Raw genomic sequence first — 20,377 nt, 5'->3', positions numbered from 1 at the left:
GTTATTGAATTTTGAAAATATCACTTGAACAATTTGATTTAATTAATTTCGACATGTTCAGTTTCATTTAACGATGCCATTTTGCCGAAACTGTGATACTTAATAATATTTGACATTAGTTCTCAAGTTAGCATTATTTATAGATGTATAAAATGAGAGTATAGCAAGTCTGGAAATTACAAAATTTTCGTTTAACATTTCAATTCTTCAATTTATGTACATTGTGTATTACGATTGTTGTTTAAAATTGAAGGAAGAATTGAAATATACAATAATATACAAGGGGTTTCATTTAAAAAAAATAAAGTTTGATGTGACACAACTTTATGACCGACCCTGTATACTTAAATTTACTAGTAGCTAATAGGAATTTGAAAACCCATTACAACAGTATCACAGTTTCGGCAGAATGGTATCATTAAAACAAACCAAACACATCGAAATTAATTAAGTCGAATTTTGTTTAAGTGATATTTTCAAAAGTCAATAACTCGGAAACGGCTGCTTTGAGGTACATTGTGTGTATTTCGATTTTTGCTTAGAATTGAAGGAATAATTGAAATATGTAATAATATACAGGGGGTTCTATTTAAAAAATGAAACTTTGATGTACCACGACTTTATGAACGACCCTGTATACTTAAATTTATTACTCGCTGATAGATATTTAAAAATCCTATAACTTTTATATTTAACTTTTTGCGGTACCTCCTATATTTTACCTAATAATCGACCGTTTCCATACATAAAAGCGACCCTGTATGCAGTTTTGCTTAAAATAGTTCAAATTGGCTTGTCCAAAATTGTTCAAACTTTCATTCAGCACTCAGCATACGCAAACAGTAACAGTTGCATATACGTATATATATATATATATATATATACGCATACAGTAATATATATATATATATATATATATATATATATATATATATATATATATATATATATATATATATATATATATATATATATATATATATATATATATATATATATATATATATATATATCACTCTATATTTATTTTCACTATTTACTGCAATATTTAAAATATGTATATCATTTTCTTATTAGTAGGCCATGATAAATAACAAAATCAAAATGGTATTTACTAAAATAGACATGCACATATTAAAATTTTATTTGGAATTGATATATTTGACTTTTGAACTGTTACCACTGAACCTCTAAATATATTTTTTTTTATAACGGAATTTATTATAATGGGATGTTTGCAAATATTTAAAAGCTTGCATTATTGAAGCATTTTCAGGTGTTCAACATCGTATTAGTTGCCACGATATATTTCATATTCATATTTCAAAAATCCCCAAAATCAGAGATCGAGAATAGACAAATTCAGGAATCAGGGAGGCCATCATATGGGTACATTGGTTCTAATTCATTGATTTGAGAAATAATAATTTAACAAAATTCTAATATTTTCGTTGTAAGTTAAGTTGTGAGGGGGATCCCCATCTTGCTAAAGTTAGTGACTCTCAAAATAAAACAAGAGACAGATAGCAGTATTACTCTTAATAATTCTTTAGTTTCTTTTTTATTATCAATCATGGCTTACTAAAAAAATGATCTTTTAATATGTTTTTTTTTTGAATATTGCCTTAAATAATGAAAACAAATATAGAGTGTTATATATTTTTGAGAAGCTTATAACAAGCCAGATCATATAATTCATAAATATACAGGGTGTTCCATTTAATAAAACATAACTTTAGTTCATTAAAAATATTATTTTCGTAGAATAACACACTACACCACTGTATTCTACGTAAAAAGTTCTACAATAAACAGTTTTCACCGTCTCAATATCTTTAACAATAACAGGGATACGGGGGGTGTCCCAAATTGCAAAATTTTCAAAAAATGAAAATTTTGTTTACGGCATCTTCCGTTTGACAAAAAAGTGGCACAGGTATGTGCAAACCGCACCCTTCTATCTCCACGAATAACGGAGATACCGTATGATTTCAACCAAAATGGGACACCCTGTACAGGCTTGTACCACAGTATGTGCTTGTACCTATTTATTATATCAAATATCAACATAGTTTTTAATTTATTTTATCCAAATTATGATTTTGTTCAACGCTATTTATATCTAAAATAGATATTCATTGAACCGTTTTTTTTTGGAAAATAAAAATCATAAATTTTGTCTTATTAATTTTTTTTTACAAGTAGGCTTTGAAGAAAATGAAAAGTGATAGATAGTCTGTCAATCGAAAGAATGCCTGACAGTGACTGTTTTTGTCTACCATTTTTATTTACAGGTAAACTACAACATTATTTGACATCTTTTGGATGTGGTCTGTCGAAATCTTATCTAAAAATATGACGATAATGAAAGTTATATCCATATCAACGAATGAAAACGAAACGATATTACCATAGAAACACATTTGGATTTTTGTGATTTTTTATGACATAAAAAAATTCAATCATATTTTTATTTCTTATTTTCCGCTAAAACGGTATGAACATTTGGAAGTGTATAAACGCGATTAAAACCTGGGTTATACAATCAAAGTATACTTGGATGAAATAAACTTGGACGCTGCGGATCAACTAGGCTTTAACCGTTTAAGAGCAAGCAATTTTGTCGATTTCGGCATCCTTGATGAGATAAACGCATTTTTATTAATTTGCCTTGATCCAAGTCTAATAGCAACTTTTAAAAAAATTTAATATCATTAACTTACGAAAGTTTTAAATAAGTACTCATTGATTCCTTCTCCAAAATATGGAAAAAGTTCCTATAAATATGGATATGGAAATGCATAATTTTAGAATTACAGGTTACCTATGTTAAAACTTTTTAGAATTAGGTTTTTTGTAATTATCTTAAATACCATTATTTTTCTTATTTGAACTTGTAGGTTGGACTAATAGCAATAATATTTAATAATAAATTAGATAAAATAAATAATTTATTAATTTTATTTTAATTTTAATTTTATTAATTGTGATTAATAAAATTGCTTTTATCTCATCAAGGAGAACGAATTCGACAAAATATCAAGAGATAACTTTTAATTGGCATTAAAGGGCCTACACAATTTTATAGATACCAAAAGAAATAAAGTCAGTAGCGCACATGTTTCTTTTTTAAAATATTCTAGCGATAACCCATATGCACGTCCCTGATGAATTTATCGACACTTTTTTAGCATTAAAATATTTAGTACTTATATAGTAACTTTTATCCTTAAAATTTCAAATCACTAAAAGACTCTAACACCCTGTAGCTACGAAACAAAGCAGAATCGGACCTTTATTGATATGAAAATAAATCCTGTTTTTACATGAGGAATCTCTCCACGAATGATGGCACACGTTTTTTGAAACACCGTGTATATAGGTTCTATACTGGTGTTTTAGGTGAAATTCACAGTGGATGCGACCATGTTTACCAACATACCGGATACAACCGATTTTATATCAAAACAAGCAATATATATAGCTACAACGTGTAGGGTGTGGGAGTGTTACCGGATGCAGAAGATGTATTGCGAATTATGTACTCTGCGATAGAGCATTACAGAGTAGGTAATTAATGATATTTGAACCAGCGCAATATTGAACTTTGAAACAGCGGATATATACAGGGTGGTCCGAACTGTATTCCGGAAACTTCGGCAGCATATTCTGCAGTTAAAAATAAATATAAAAGTTTATATAGTAAATATATGTCCTAAAATGCTTAGTTTTGGAGATACAGGGTGTAGAAGTTTCATTTTTATTTCGATTTTTCTAAATAATTTATGAAATAACGTCAATATTTCGATGAAAATTTGTGTATGGGAGTTTTTTGACATGAGAAATTTGGATTTTAATGTCAATATGACTCGTGTTTATAGGGGGCGCCACCTACATGTATTTTAACTGTTTTGAAGAGTAATAACTTTTCGTCCGTACTTGTATAAAACTACTAAGTAAAAAAAATACATTTACGACGTTTTTTACGAAAAAAAGCTCTCTTGGTAAAAATCGCTACGAGCAATCGTTCTCAAGATATTTAGAATGGAAGTAATCAATACATGTCATTATTGACAAAAAATAAACCCGTTGAGTAGATAGTTTTTTGACTGAAATAATAAATTTGGGAAATTTAAATTTTTTTCAATTAATCATAAATTTTTCTGCGAAAAAATATGATAAAACAGTTTCTGTTGAATTTTTGGTATAAAAACATTTTAAATTTATTATTTTAGTCTAATAAGTATTTAGTCTACACGTTTAATTATGTCAATGATGACAGGTATTGATAATTTCGATGCCAAATATCTCGAGAACAATTACTCGTATCGATTTTTATCAAGAGACCTTTTTTACGGAAAAAACGTCGTAAAAGTATATTTTTTTAATCAGTAGTTTTATACAGGTACAGACGAAAAGTTATTACTCTTGAAACGAGTTATAAATATGTAGGTGAGTCATCATCATCAAATTTCTCATGTCAAAAAACTTCCAGATACCAATTTTCATCCATATATTGACGCTACTTCAGAAATTATTTGGAAAAAATGGAAATAAAAATGAAACTTCTACACCTTGTATCTCCGAAACTAAGCATTTTAGGACATACATTTATAGGAACTTTTTTACTTATTTTTATCTGCAGAATATGCTGCCGAAGTTTCTGGAATACAGTTCGGACCACCCTGTATATTAATTTCAGCACAACAAAACTGTTTTGCAATAAATGAAATAACTGAATTCCAATATTGTTCAGTTTGCATCCAAACAAATAGTACAGAATCCTGCTGCAGGGTTATTACGCTCATCATATTTTTAATCAAAACTTAATGTTTACGCATATTTATGAATAGGGGAATAAACTTTTAACAGGGCGCCAATCAAAAAGTTGTCGTAACTGTGTTTAATTAATTAATAATAATAACTGTGATTTTTTTGGAGATGACATGTCATAAAAATTTTTGATTATTTAATGTCAAATTACTACAGCCTACCAAAAAGTTGCCGCAAATAGGGGTTGCCACGGTTAAAAGTTGTTCCTAATATACAGGGTGTTTCAAAAAACATGTGTCATCTCTCCTCGTGGAGATTCCTCGCGTAAAAATAAGTTTTTTTTTTCATATCAACATAGATTCTGCTTTGTTTCGTAGCTACAGGGTTTCTCCTCCAAGAACTTTTAGTGATTCAAATGAAATTTTGGGGGTAAAAGTTACTATAAGTGCTACCCTACATATTTTAATGCTAAAAAAGTGTTAAAAATGATAAAAAAGTGATAAATTCATCAGGGACGTGCATAAATATGGGTTAACACTAGAATATTTTTCATGTGCGCCACAGACTTTTTTATTTTGATATCAAAATTGTGTAGGCCATTTAATGCTAATTAAAAGTTATTTCTTGGTATTTTGCCGAATTCGGCCACTTTGATGAGATAAACGCACTTTTATTGATCACAATTAATAAAATTAAAATAAAACTAAAATTAATAAATTATATATTTAACCTAATTTATTATTAAATATTATTACTAATAGTTATTATTACTGTTAGTCCAACCTACAGCAATTTCAAATAAAAAAATAATGGTATTTAAGGTAATTACAAAAAACTTAATTTTAAAAAGTTTTAACATCCTGTAACTCTAAAACTATGTATTTCCATACCCATGTTTATAGGGACTTTTTTTGTTATTTTTTAATGAGGAATCGATTAGTACATATTTATAGCTTTCGCAAGTTAATTGTTTAGATCAAAGCAAATTAATAAAATTGCATCTCATCAAGGAGGCCGAAATCGACAAAATATCAAGAGGCACCTTTTAATCGGCAGTAATCTGCTTACACTATTTAGCTAACAAGAGTCAGTGGCGTACATGCTTTTTTTAGAAAAATATTCCATTGATTACCCATATGCACGTCCTTGATGAATATGTCGATTTTTTTTAGCTTTAAAATATGTCGCATTTATAGTAACTTTTACCCTCAACATTTCATTCGAAACGCTAAAAGTACTTGGAAGAAAATTATAATAAATTGAAAACATATTAAAATTTTAACACCGTGTAGCTACGAAACAAATCAGAATCGTTGTTGATTTTTCATATCAACTTATGTTGATATGAAAAATTAATCTTATTTTTACGCTAGGAATCTCCCCACGCGAGAGGGCACATGTTTTTTGAAACACCCTGTTATAAAAAGGCGAATATTTCCGAAACCGTTAAAAATTTTGAAATACTTTAAACATAAAATATACAAAACTACATTTTTTAAAATAATATTGAACTGTAGTCTTATAGCAAAATTGGTTTATTCAAAACACTTTTTTTAATCTAAAAAATGCAAATATTTCAGACCGTTTTCTTATACCAGTCAAATAAATTGCTTACAGGATAAATATAGAAAAATATAAATCTACGTCTCTTTGTGTTCTTAACGTTCCCAGCGGTTATTGCTTGTATATGGTTTAAAGCACCCACACATTTTTCATTTTATGAGACAACGCTGGAGTAGAAATAAAACGAGAATCTTGTAGAATGCTTATTTTTACTACCGCAATGCATATATTCTTATTACAATAGCACTGCAATATTTTCTTATCTTAATATAAGTTTAAGATATAAGAGGTACAAACCTGCGTTATATTACGTTTCAACTTGCATTAATATTCATATTTCTATTCTGCAGTCATATACGTTTTATATGTGAAATGTGAATATTTTATGCAAACCCGGGGGGGGGGGGATAACCTTTTTTGTAAACTGTAATATTGAAATATATTACGGTTTACATATTTTCATATTTATATGTTAAAATATAGATCATATCAAATAAACTTTTAGTCACGTGATTAAGCTCAACTGGCACAGCGTTGCCCACTTTTACATATTTTATTTTAATCAAAATATTTAATGAAATATTTTGAAATAAAAATTAATTAATTATAAATATATAAACAGTTATTATTAGCACTTCAGGGACATCTCTCTCTCTCTCTTGAGTCCTTCACCCTACGTGAGAGTATGGTGACATCATGTGTTGATTCCCCTCACTTCCTCGGACCAAGTTGTTCGATACTGCGCCATATGTGAGACTTGGGGGAGGTTGTGGCCCACTAGCGTTTTGACTTGGTCTACCCACCTCTTAGGTGACCTTCCATTCGTCTTTTCTTTACCTTCCCCTCCACCATCAGTCTCTCAGTTGAGGTGCCATTCCTGGCAATATAGCCAAAATATCGGAGGATTGACTGTTTCAACCTGGTAATCAGACGTGTCTCAATTTTCAGCTCCTCAATAATAGAGATGCTTGTTCGATGAGCCGTCCATGGTATTCGCAACAGTCGTCGATATACCCACATTTCCAAGGCGTTTATTCTTTGCTTATCACTTTCCTTTAGTGTTCATGTTTCAGAGCCATACATACCTAGGGGGAATATGAGGGAGTTCGCAATTCGCAGTTTAGTTTTTCGTGTAATTGCTGAAGTCTTCCATATCTTAGTCAGCTTTGTTGTTGCATTCCTCGCCATTGCCACTCTGCGCCTGATTTCAGCCCCGTATCCTCCAGAGTTTTGCTATCATGGAACCTAAATAGTTGAACTGACTCACAAGCTCGTATCCAGCCACGGTTCGGACATCAGGTTGTTTATTGCGGAGGCGGTCAACAATCATCGTCTTGGTTTTCCATTTGTTTAGTCCAGTTAATTAAGGGACATAAAGGGCCACTATTACCTCTTTCAGTTTAAAATATACTTATAAGGCTGCGATGAAATTGCAACGGCTGTTAAGCTGCTTTGGCATTTTGTATACTTCGTATTACAAGCTGTTGTGACAGGCGAGGATACTTACCACTATACTACCAAAGAACTACAAGAGGTTCTAAAAAGAACAATTTTCGACTGCAACGTTTGTTAGTAAAAAAATAATCTTTAAGAATCAAAATGTAAGGGAATAAATAAACAAATAAATGTGGCAACTTGACATTTTTTACAGCAGAGCTACTACCTGAATCGCTAGCGGAAAATTTAAATTCCATTTAGTCAGGCAAGCGCCGAATATATCTATGGCTGGCAACAATGAATTTAAACATCAAGCCCTCGAGGACGTAACTAAAAGTTAAATTGGACATGTAACGGTCATATACGGGCTGCAGCAGAATTTGTGACCTTAGAGGCCATTCTTTTGTTGGCAAACAATGAGTCATCATTTGGTCACCAGCGACAATTTTAGCGATTTTTAATAGTTTGTGTGTAGTGAACTTTGTATAAACTTTATTACAATGGTGATTAGTGATTAGTTGTTCAGCTTTCAAGTGTAAAAGCAGCAGCGATAAGAAAGAGCCAGGAGTTACGTTTCATAGGTAAATAAACAGTCCACTCCAACTTTTCAGCATTTTCTTACTGAATTCGATAATTTATTTTTCAATTTCAAGTAACATCTATATGTACTTGATATGTGCTATACGTCGATACTAGTTTTATACCTTTTGTTAACATTTTAATACGTTTTTTTCGTAATTAATTAGTATGATACACCATAGACGTAGTCAAAACAATTATCAAAAAATATAAATATTGCTTCAAACAGCTAGGTTAAGAAAAATATGTGCCACGGCACTATTTGGTGACATCGGCACAATTTGCTTCCGGGTGTTATTTGTCCTTGGATTTTTTAGTCATTGTTGGTATCGCTAAATCTAATCTAAATAAAGCAACAAAACTATAATTAATATTCTTTATTCTTTTTTTCCAAATGTCACTAAATTATTAATTTTTGCGTCGTGATTGACAATGTAAAAAGAGATTTTAAAGCCTAGGCATAAAAGTAAAGCACTTTTACGCCTAAGCACAAAAGTATACTATTAAACTGTCATAAAGTGTCAAATTCAACGAGCGTAACCATTGTTTTTCGATATATAATTATTACTTACAACTTACCAGTTATTGCTTTTAAATGTTTTTACATTATTTGCAACGTTTGAAAAAATACCATGTTCCATTCGGATATTAGGAGTAAAATTACTTTTACTCAAATCATTTTTACTCCAAATAAAACAATAGGTATATTATTTTGGACTTCGAGTTAACGCTCTATGAAATCCCGGGTTGTCTGCAATCGTAAACTTGTACCTAATTATTTTAGCATAACCATTACCCTGACACTGCTACATTGCTAATGTAATTTCATTCTATTTTATATCTTTTGTTAGTTAGTCCAAACTTAGGTCTAGGTGATAAGAAATTAGAATTAGCCATCACATTATTATCTGGGTATATTGCTTGCAAATTGACTATGCAAGCAAAGCGTTTTGTACATGAAGAATCTGATTGATCGTTTTTTTCAGTTATCTAAGTTTGCATCAAACTCCTAGTGGTTTAACAATAAAATGGACTCCAAACCAGTTAATGAATGGTTTTACAGAAGAATCACAAGACAAAAGGTATAAGATATAGTATAATTCAAATCCTTGGCATGCCATAACCTATCAAGGATTTTTTTGTTCTAAATACATTTTTTGTTTATAAACTATACCACACGATCGAAAAAACGGCGTCAAAGGCGGCTGGGGAATGATAGTCGATGATAATTTTTGCGAGGTTAATCTCTTTTACTAAAAAGTCTTTTACTAAAAATTGACATAATTTTTTTAGAAATGATCATTAATTAAATTATAGAAAGATTAAAACGTGATTGAACGTATCTAACACATATCTAATTTGAAAAAAAAATATTTTTGTCGGTAAATAACGTCTAGGGCCTGACCTCGCTAAAAATGTCATTTATTGTCATTCCTCGGCCGTCTTTGACACGTTTTTTTTTCGATTGTATTTTGCGTATTATTAGAGGTAATAAAAATAACTATTTAACATTGATATATGTGTTTATTGTTTGTAAATTTATATATTTTTATTTCAATTAGCATATACTGGGATTACGCTCTGCAAGTTCGTTTAGATGACATAGTATACGTCCACTGTCATCAAGATAGTGAAGCCGGTGGAACAATTATTTTGGTAGGACAAGATGGCGTCCAGAGGCCACCAATACGTTTTCCAAAAGGTAAATGTAGTAATTTTCATTTATTTAAGATTATATTTGAGGCGTCAAGTTGCAAAATCTGCCTTATCCATTTAAAAAAAGACTAATGACATATATAGTGGACCCTAAAATCTACATAAACATAATCTCAAACTGCAGCAAAAGTCACCCATTACTATATAAAATTCACTACAAAAGTATGTTACTGCAGCGAAATTCGTCTTATATACATATATTTTCTTTTTACGATGTACTTAAACAGCCGTTAAACGGTAGCCTACTAAAATGCCGTTAATAGATATTGTGACGTCGTTCATGTCGGCGGAAAGTAATGCCTAGCCTTAGGCTTTTTTGCAAGAGCGCCTGTGGGTCAGTGGCTGAGGCTATCGCTTCGTAAGCGGATGGTCTGTGGTTCAAATCTCACGCCGACCAAGACTTTTTTATATTTTTTTTGCTTATAGCGTGATCTTATTGCATTGGCTTCACACTTTTTGGTTGGATTGGTTTAGTTATTTGGCGGGTTGGTTAGCGTGGTTATTTGGAGGGTGTTAATTCATTGGTTAGTTGGTTATTTGGTGGGGTTTGTTGATTTTTACTAATTTATGTTTGTTTTTATATTTTTATCAGTGTCGAGGTTAGTTGCGTTGGTTAAGTTGGTTATTTGGTGGGGTGGATAGCGTTGGTTAGTCCTTATAAAATTCCTATATTTCATAAAGCCGTCAAGTGCGTCACATCAACGACGTCATACCTATTAACGGCATTTTAGTAAGCTACCGTTTAACGGCAGTTTAAGTACAGCCTTCTTTTTATTGCCATTATTGTTTCAAATCCTACACTTTTTCAATGGCTTTTTACACAAGTATAATATTACTACTGACGTATCGACCTCCATTTAAAATCCTTACCTAATTTTAATAAAATAACATATCTAATAAATCAAGTCAGGATACAAACATCGTATGATCGAAAAAACGGCGTCCATTTGGCTTGGAAATTAACATGGATGACATTACCCATATAATTTTACATATTATAAAATGATCTTCATTTCATAGCTATCGCTAACGCCGTTTTTTTCCTTCATATCATTGTATTTTGCTGTAGCAAACCCCGCAATATGCATCATACTGCAACAAAACACGCCTTATCCGAATTATTTTTGCATTTTCTCTCTTTAAAAACTAAATATTAATTTGTATTTCTATAAAGACGAGATACAAAACAATGATTCCACTCAATGGACACGTTTTTTGTAAAATAACGCTTCAAACATTTGCTAAAATAGTTTTTGCATATTATCTCGAAACGAGTTTTTGGGATAAGACGGGTTTTGCAACTTGTTGCATTGTCGCTTTATATTTAATCGGAGCATTTAAAATATTTATTGCAATTTCCGCATCTCCTACTATGTCATACTTTATTTTTGTATATGCTACTGTAAATGTCCGAAATGCGGTAAAACCTAGGATAAGCGCGCTAAACCTAGGATTTACCAAAAGCATTAACTAATTAAGTTAGCCTGGTTATTTTGAGGGCGTTAATGCATTGGTTAGGCTGGTTATTTGGAGGGTGTTAATGCATTGGTTAGCCTGGTTATTTGGGGGGTGTTAATGCATTGGTTAGGTGGTTATTTGGTGGGGTTGGTTGGTTTTTACTACCACTTTCTTTTGGTAAATCCTAGGTTTTACGGCATTTCGGACATTTACAGTAACATATATAATTAGCATTGAACAACAAGACTAAGGAAGATGCAATTATTAAATACTCCGAACCAATGGGCACATAGCCAGGCAGAAATCTATGCTATCGAAAGATGCGTACAGTTTATCTTAGATAGGAACTATCAAAACAGGAAATAGTTATCTTATCCGATAGTTAAGCAGCACTAAAAACGATCAACTCAGTAACCATCAATTCGAATACCAACTTTAAGGTTGATTCTCACTAAACCTTCCGTTTCCATTCCATATCCATTCCATATCCATTCCATATCCATATCCATTCCATATCCATTCCATATCCATTCCATATCCATTCCATATCCATTCCATATCCATTCCATATCCATTCCATATCCATTCCATATCCATTCCATATCCATTCCATATCCATTCCATATCCATTCCATATCCATTCCATATCCATTCCATATCCATTCCATATCCATTCCATATCCATTCCATATCCATTCCTTGTATCCATTCCATATAACATTCCATATCCATTCCATATCCATTCCATATCCATTCCATATCCATTCCATATCCATTCCATATCCATTCCATATCCATTCCATATCCATTCCATATCCATTCCATATCCATTCCATATCCATTCCATATCCATTCCATATCCATTCCATATCCATTCCATATCCATTCCATATCCATTCCATATCCATTCCATATCCATTCCATATCCATTCCATATCCATTCCATATCCATTCCATATCCATTCCATATCCATTCCATATCCATTCATATCCATTCCATATCCATTCCATATCCATTCCATATCCATTCCATATCCATTCCATATCCATTCCATATCCATTCCATATCCATTCCATATCCATTCCATATCCATTCCATATCCATTCCATATCCATTCCATATCCATTTCATATCCATTCCATATCCATTCCATATCCATTCCATATCCATTCCATATCCATTCATATCCATTCCATATCTATTCTATATTGCAACTTGTTTCCTTATATTTTATCCATTTCCACTTATCCATTCCGTATCCATTCCTTATCCATTCCGTATCCATTCCATATCCATTCCTTATCCATTTCCATATCCATTCCATATCCATTCCATATCCATTCCATATCCATTCCATATCCATTCCATATCCATTCCATATCCATTCCATATCCATTCCATATCCATTCCATATCCATTCCATATCCATTCCATATCCATTCCATATCCATTCCATATCCATTCCATATCCATTCCATATCCATTCCATATCCATTCCATATCCATTCCATATCCATTCCATATCCATTCCATATCCATTCCATATCCATTCCATATCCATTCCATATTCATTTATACGTAAGCTTCCGTTCCGTATCAGTTCCATATTTTTATTGTACAATGTATATCATTACTAAAATTTTATTTTAAACATTTGTATCTTTTGAAAAAGGTAATAGATTTAATTAAGAGGCAAAAGAATAAATAAATATCAGCAAAATTTTGACAGAGCTGGTACCAATGAAAGAACTTGACAACGCTGTTTCCGATACGCTTCAGTCCGTCTGCCAAAAAAATGTATGGAAGGAAAGGATATGGAACGGAAGGGAAACGGAACAGGTAGTGTGCACGGGAGGGAGCTGATATGGAAGGTATAGTGAGAATCAACCTCAAAGCGGAACTCAAGAAACTGGAATACTCCATCCGTAACCTGGAATAGGAAACCTCTAACGGCCTAAGACACTCGAAAAAGTTTTTGGAGAACTTGCAACCGAGAAAAATCAAAGATTTTCTTTGATTTAAGTAAGAACAATCTTCGGATTGTCTCCTCTGTGACTGTCTCCTCAACGAACACCTCAGTAGATTGAAGCTGAGAACCAACGGCGAATGCAGATTCTGCGAGAAAGATGGGAAAACACCAGAACACCTTATTACTGAGTGCGCCGAGACGAACACCGTTTTTGGTACGGCTGATGTCGGAGATGGAGAACTGGCCTCTGTGGAGCCGTATCACACCGTATTCTGAGACTGTATGATTATATCTCGTTATAACTTAAGAAAGGAGAACACACAATAGATATGTAAGGTCGCGGCCATTAAGCCCTTCTAAGCATTCTACATTCTATAACATATGACGTTGTTCTACATTGTATTTTGCACAAAGAATTTATTGATGTATTTATCGTTCCATAATCGGATCTTTGGCAATTGTATCTGGTCTATTCTGAATTTGTAATGATAATAAAACTTTTTTTAAAGCCCTGTTTGCAGCTGTGCACCGCTCATTCAAGCAAATCGAGCTCGTCACTAACATTTTTATGCTTAGCAACAAAAGGACGGTGTTTGGCAAAGTTTGCAATTTTGTTCTTTGTTAAAATTTTATATGCGTTGCAATTTCATTCTCAAAGGGAAAATAGCTGCAAAACTGAACTGTAACCCCGTGGGAGTTCTCCGTAGATTTAAAATTGCCGCTCTTGGCTAATTTTAGAATAAAATTCTAAAGCATTCTAATAAACCTAATGATATGTTTATTAAAGCAATATTTGTGTAAAGAAATACTAGTAAAAATAATGTATACATTGGTTTAGGTAAAATACAACTGGCAAAAAGTAAAAAAAAGTTTCCAAGCTGTTCGAAGGTTAAGAGTTGGTTGGTTGAAAATATTATAAATGAACACGCTCTTTACTTTGCGAAGAATAGACCGAAATAGGTCAAGGTCGCGTTTTGTCGTCTAACTTTAACGCGTTTCGGTTTATTTCGAGTTGTCTTGACCTATTTCGGTTTGTCTCGACCTACTTTCGATTCTTAAAAGCGCTTCAAAACTACTCGTGAAATTGCGGAGAAGAGCGTGGGGGGAATTTTCTGGCGTTTCCTGTTGTCTCGTTCGATTTCGTTTCGTTTCTAGGTGTTTCCAAAACGTGTTTTGGTCGAGCTTTATAGAAAAGGCTAAGGTCTACGCTAAATGCTACAAATAAAAATATCTCGACAGCGCGATGATGCGACTGTCCTTGTTACATCTTGAACGCCGCCGAACGCGAGCCAGTGTCAACGAACTTTCCGGCAGCGATTACGTCTCCCGTTCGCTGTTTCATTTGGTGGGTGATACGGTTTTTTAAACACATCTCGTTCTTGGTATAAAATAAAAAATCCGTCGCGCGTCGCGATGACCGATTCTGAGTGCGGCTGCAAAAAAAGAAATAATTTTGCAATCATCCTTCAGTTCGATGGTGTATTCAGAAAAATTAAAAACTATTGAAGTAGGCCCTCCAAAACATATTTTGAATATTAATACTAAATTAAAATCGTGTATTCTTCGTTTTAGTGAAAATGTTTATAAAAGTGAACATTGTTATGTGGTTGTAAGCAGTGATGGGAAAAACCGATTAATTTCAATAATCGAGTACTCGAGTTTCAAGCGATTGCAATAATCGAGCGATCGCTGGAGCGAAATATCACTCGTATTTAAAAAGCGAATTTTCGCTCGAGTTATCCCGTCACTAGTTGTAAGGCACTCAATAAACTTTTTTTGTTGGCATTGTCTACTATTTTATCTAACAGATATCTTTACAGCTTTGTTTTTTACCTAAATTTAGTTCTTTTTTTTAATTGGTTTGATTATTTTATTAACCTGTGACATTTTTTGTATATTTTATTACGAAACCTAACCAAACAAAACGTGGCGGTATCTGTACCCGAGGCAAAGAACTTTTTTCATAAATCTCAGTGAAATAAGTAAACCTAGACGTTTCTAAAATATCTGTTGTTACGATGATATTTCGTTAATTACATCTCGTTTTATGTTGATATAAGTACAGTTAACAATAAAAAACAAATAACCAATCGCGGCGTGCCTTGGTCTATTTCGTGTTCTATTTCGATCTATTTCAGAGTTTGCGACCGATATTCCCCGCAACATAAAAAAAGCATTGAGTTTATTTCTTAAAGTATTTCGTGAAACAATTCGGGCATAGTGTAAAGGGTGTTTTGAGTAAAAACATTCTCTACAATGATGAAACGATAAATTAATCGTTTCATCCAATGTTAACACTATGAACAACTGTAGCTCCTAATTGTCGAGTATGTTACTTTGAATGTGTTATTAATTATTTTGTTTTGATTAATTATTCTGCCAACTATTACAAAACTGCAAAAAATATATTTCTAGAAACTGTGATATTTCTGGAGTTTAATATAGGTTATTATATTACATAATTATGTTATGTTAATGGTTAAATAAAATATGAAGTTTGAAAGGGCAGAAGCGATGAGGGCGTAATGAATACATTTTGTATTTAAAAATTGATACTTTAATTGACTATTTGTTTTAGATACGGTTAATATTGTTTTAAACAATAATTAAACCTTCGAACACAACGCTTTTAAAATGAAAGTTGCTGATATATACATGATATAAAGAAAAGTTTTTCGATACTAGTACAAAAATCTACTATATTTATTTTTCTTGTTAATGTGTCTGAAGAACGATCGATGTAATGACGCTTTGCGGAACTTTTAATAAATTTACAACTTTGAACTTTGGGTATTTCTTTCGCTTATAAATCCATAATTCCGGTTTAATTAAAAACAAATATTTTTACTTAAAAAATAAAAAACGTACTTTAGTGGTAATTCATTTTTGTATATTTTAGGTAGCATTTTGAAATGGTGATGTTTTTAATTTAATACAAAACGTAAGCATATACCGGGTATTTTTAAAAGTGGCTCACGCTTATAAGTTTATTATTTTTTTTTCAGATAAAAAAAAACAGATTTGGTGTGTTTGTATTGTGTTGTATGAGTTTTTTTATTTATTTTTATGAGTTTCGGTCATTTCCTGATTGACAGGATATTGCTAATAGTATTATAAATATGTATTAATCTAGAGTGTCATGAGTATTAAAACGACTAATTTTTATTCAAGGAGCCTTGGAAAAATAAATTTGATCATCTGTACCCGAGGCAAAGAACTTTTTTCATAAAACCCAGTGGCCCAGTGAAATAAGTAAACTTCTAAAATATCTGTTGTTACGATGATATCTGTTTAGACGCTTCTAAAATATCTGTTGTTACGATGATATTTCGTTAATTACATCTCGTTTTATGTTGATATACAGTTAACAATAAAAAACAAACAACCAATCACGGCGTGTCTCGATCTATTTCAGAGTTTGCAATGTTTCAGAGATATTTTTGTATCTTTTCCTGACAGGTTAAAAGATGCCCAAAACGTATTTTTAATTATAACTTAATTTTTTCAAATAGAATGAAGGTGGCTCGTTAGTATATTTAAAAAAATTTCGAGTTATATCGTCTTTATATTTATTGTCGTCTCTAAATTGAAATTTAAAATATTTAATTATTATATATTTAAGCAAAAGTGTCAAAAGTTGACATACGATATGATATCCTATTCAGAATGCCCTTTTTTATCAAATAAAGTAAAAAATACCGAGGGTACCAGATAAAAATCAAAATGTGCAATCTTTTTCGGTGAAACAGGAAGACCGACAGATACTATTTGAATACGTCAATGAATCTCTTTTATGTCATATTAAATCATCATACCAAATATTTTTTTATAATATAATACTTTACAATACTTTTTTTAATTGAAAAATTAAAAAAGTTAGAGGGGTTAGGTTAGGTTATGCAAAAAGTTAGAGAGGTGAGCTACTTTTGAGAAACACTCGGTATATGCAGATATAAATTTTGGTATATATGAAGATTTTTATATTTTTACAAATAGAATACCAGATATTACTTTTTTAGATTTCAAAAGTAATATCAATATATTAAAATGAAATTATATTAAAATTATTAAAAATATATTCAAATTCTTACTTAAATCTCAAGTAAGTGAAAAATTTAGATTTATAGAAATACGTCAAAATAGTTTGAAGAATATAACATAACCATAAATTTTATTAAGATCATTTATTATATCATTCAAAGTTAATGATATCGAGGCTTTGCTAATGACAATAAAATGTTTTGTGTTTATTTTAGGTGGTCATATGCTGGCGTTTCTTAGCTGTTTGGAGACCGGTCTACTACCAAGAGGGCGATTAGATCCACCGTTATGGTCACAACGGTGTGGTGCTAACTCAACAACCAAAAGACGAAGACCATTGCCAGCCTTGTCAGAGACCGAAGAAGCAACCAAAGATTATGTATTTAGAATAATCGATAATAGTGATCATAAACATTTGTGTAAGTATACCTCAAATAATAAAGAAATACAAAAAATAATTGATGCTAAAATTTATTTTATTTTATAGTTACATTTTTCCAAATAATGTTTTAATAAAAAAAAATATTAATAATGTAATAAATACTTATATGTTTAAAGATTTTTTAACAAAGATTGTAACAATATATATCAGCAATGTTCAATATAAATTTTGTCTCACCCTGTACAACTTTTTGAGTCAAGTTTTTATTGAAATTTAAAATTTTTGGAAAATGTGTTAAATTTGTCAACAGCCTTACATTTTAATTATAAAGCAGATATTTTAACTAAGTATATAGTATACCGGGTGTTGCATCGTCGAGCGGGACATAGGAAATCCCATGTAAATTTTAATGGGGTCAATTATTGACTTCCCTAATTATTTTAGAGAATAATTCTATTTAGGTTTATTGAAGAGCACTAAAACCCACATTCAAAAGAATAAATTTAGATATTTTTGATTAGCCCGTTTACGAGTTATCGCCGATTTCTTTTTAAATATTTCTCCTTTCTTATGGCCCTGTATTTACTTATGAGCACCAGTCAAGGTAAAAGATAACTGTCAAATGAAGTTGTCATTTCAGAAATTTATCTATTTAGTGCTTTATTATTATTATTATTAAAAACTCATACCTACATCGAAAATATTAGCCATGAATTACACTACCGAAGAAAAAGTATTGATGATTAAATGGTATTATCCAGGAAATAGTTATCAAAAGGTGTCGGACATGTTTGCTGCTACAGAGATACAGATCCGAATAGACCGATACCTGGAAAATCTACAATCGCAAGGAATATCCAGAGATTTGAGACCAAAGGTACCCTAATAAATAACTGCAGATGTGAAGCAAGGCAGGAACAAAGAGAAGATGCAAGAAATGATACCGACTTAGAAGTTTACACAAAACTTCTTACGCGAAATTTAAATGCAGAATATTATTTGGAACTACTCGAAAATCATATTTTACCTGCTTTACATGATGTCGGTAGGGAAAATCAGTAAGTTTGGTACAAATGGATCGCTGCCCGGCACATAGTACCCTGGCTGTTCGGGAATATTTAGACAATAGTTTTAACGGAAACGTTATTGGCCTAAATCATACAGTAAATTGGCTAGCAAGGTCTCCTGATGTTTCGCCAAATGATTTCTTTCTCTGGGGCCATTTAAAAAGCAGGATATACAAGGATAAAAAATACCCAAATCTAGACGAGTTAAAAAATGCTATTTCTTCCGAATGCAATATATATGTATCTCTTAATTTCAGTTTACCAAATAGCGAATGTAAGAAGAGAATTTTATGATCGCCTGGGGTATTGTCTAGCAGTCGATGGAGGAATATTTGAACATCTTAAATCCTGAAGTTCTAACAATTTAATAGTACCTAAATTAATAAGTAATTGAATATTGTAATAATACTATAATTAACCTTGTAATTAATTACTTTATTTTACTTTAATTCATATTAATTTGTATTTATAAATACATCTTTAAGATTTCCGATGTAGGAATGAGTTTTCAATAATAATAAAGCACTAAATAGGTAAATTTCTAAAATGACAACTTCATTTGACAGTTATCATTTACCTTGACTGGTGCTCATAAGTAAATACAGGGCCATAAGAAAGGAGAAATATTTAAAAAGAAATCGGCGATAACTCGTAAACGGGCTAATCAAAAATATCTAAAGTTATTCTTTTGAATGTGGGTTTTAATGCTCTTCAATAAACTTAAATAGAATTATTCTCTAAAATAATTAGGGAAGCCAATAATTGACCCCATTAAAATTTACATGGGATTTCCTATGTTTCGTCCGACGATGCAACACCCGGTATAAAGTATCATCTTTTATTGTATTAGCTGAATTTACTTAATTGTTATTTTATTTGAGTCCTTTTTTAGTACGGCTTTTTACTTTAAACTCTCTTAAATGTTAATATACATTTGGTATTAAATTAACCATTTCAAAACATATTTATAATTTATCCGTGAAAAAAGTTGATATTTGATTTTTCAAGGTTTTAAAAACGTATGTTCATTAATTTCTAGTAAAAAGAAACGATTTGATGGATATCAAGGCTTCCCTACCGACAAAAGTAAGAGTACAACTATGCAGTACCAGTACTAGTTCAGAAAGTTCTTCTAAAAGCTTGAGTATAGGTAAGGTACTTAATTAATTAATTCTAATTTCTTTTTCTAAATCTATTTTATTTTGTACGATCTATTTAGGACTTTGTATAATTTTGGTATTATAAGTTTGTTTTAAAATTGATGCTCGTTATTAATCGCTTTTTTAATTTAATATTCGAAAATATTTTATCTTTAAAATACTCAGCATTCTTCAACCTTATCTTGTCAAATAATGCACAGCGGAGAATATTAAATTATCCCAAGCTTGCCT

The 20,377-nt window shown here is 31.3% G+C and overlaps 1 protein-coding gene across 1 annotated transcript in view; it reads left to right on the top strand.

Annotated features, from left to right (window-relative positions):
* LOC115876044 (small G protein signaling modulator 1-like) overlaps positions 1 to 20,377 on the top strand; it is a 118,676-nt gene that overhangs the window by 74,687 nt on the left and 23,612 nt on the right. The window contains exons 6-9 of the mRNA XM_030891717.1: positions 9,339 to 9,434; positions 9,915 to 10,054; positions 17,753 to 17,956; positions 20,026 to 20,136. Coding sequence (XP_030747577.1) covers positions 9,339 to 9,434; positions 9,915 to 10,054; positions 17,753 to 17,956; positions 20,026 to 20,136 — 551 coding nt within the window. The remainder of the gene's footprint in view (positions 1 to 9,338; positions 9,435 to 9,914; positions 10,055 to 17,752; positions 17,957 to 20,025; positions 20,137 to 20,377) is intronic.

The sequence above is a fragment of the Sitophilus oryzae genome, unplaced genomic scaffold, assembly GCF_002938485.1.
Source record: "Sitophilus oryzae breed Bouriz unplaced genomic scaffold, Soryzae_2.0 scaffold_1396_pilon_pilon, whole genome shotgun sequence".
In the NCBI taxonomy this organism is placed as follows: Eukaryota; Metazoa; Arthropoda; class Insecta; order Coleoptera; family Curculionidae; genus Sitophilus; species Sitophilus oryzae.
Note: the sequence above shows the minus strand (reverse complement) of the source record. Positions and strands in the feature narration are given on the sequence as shown.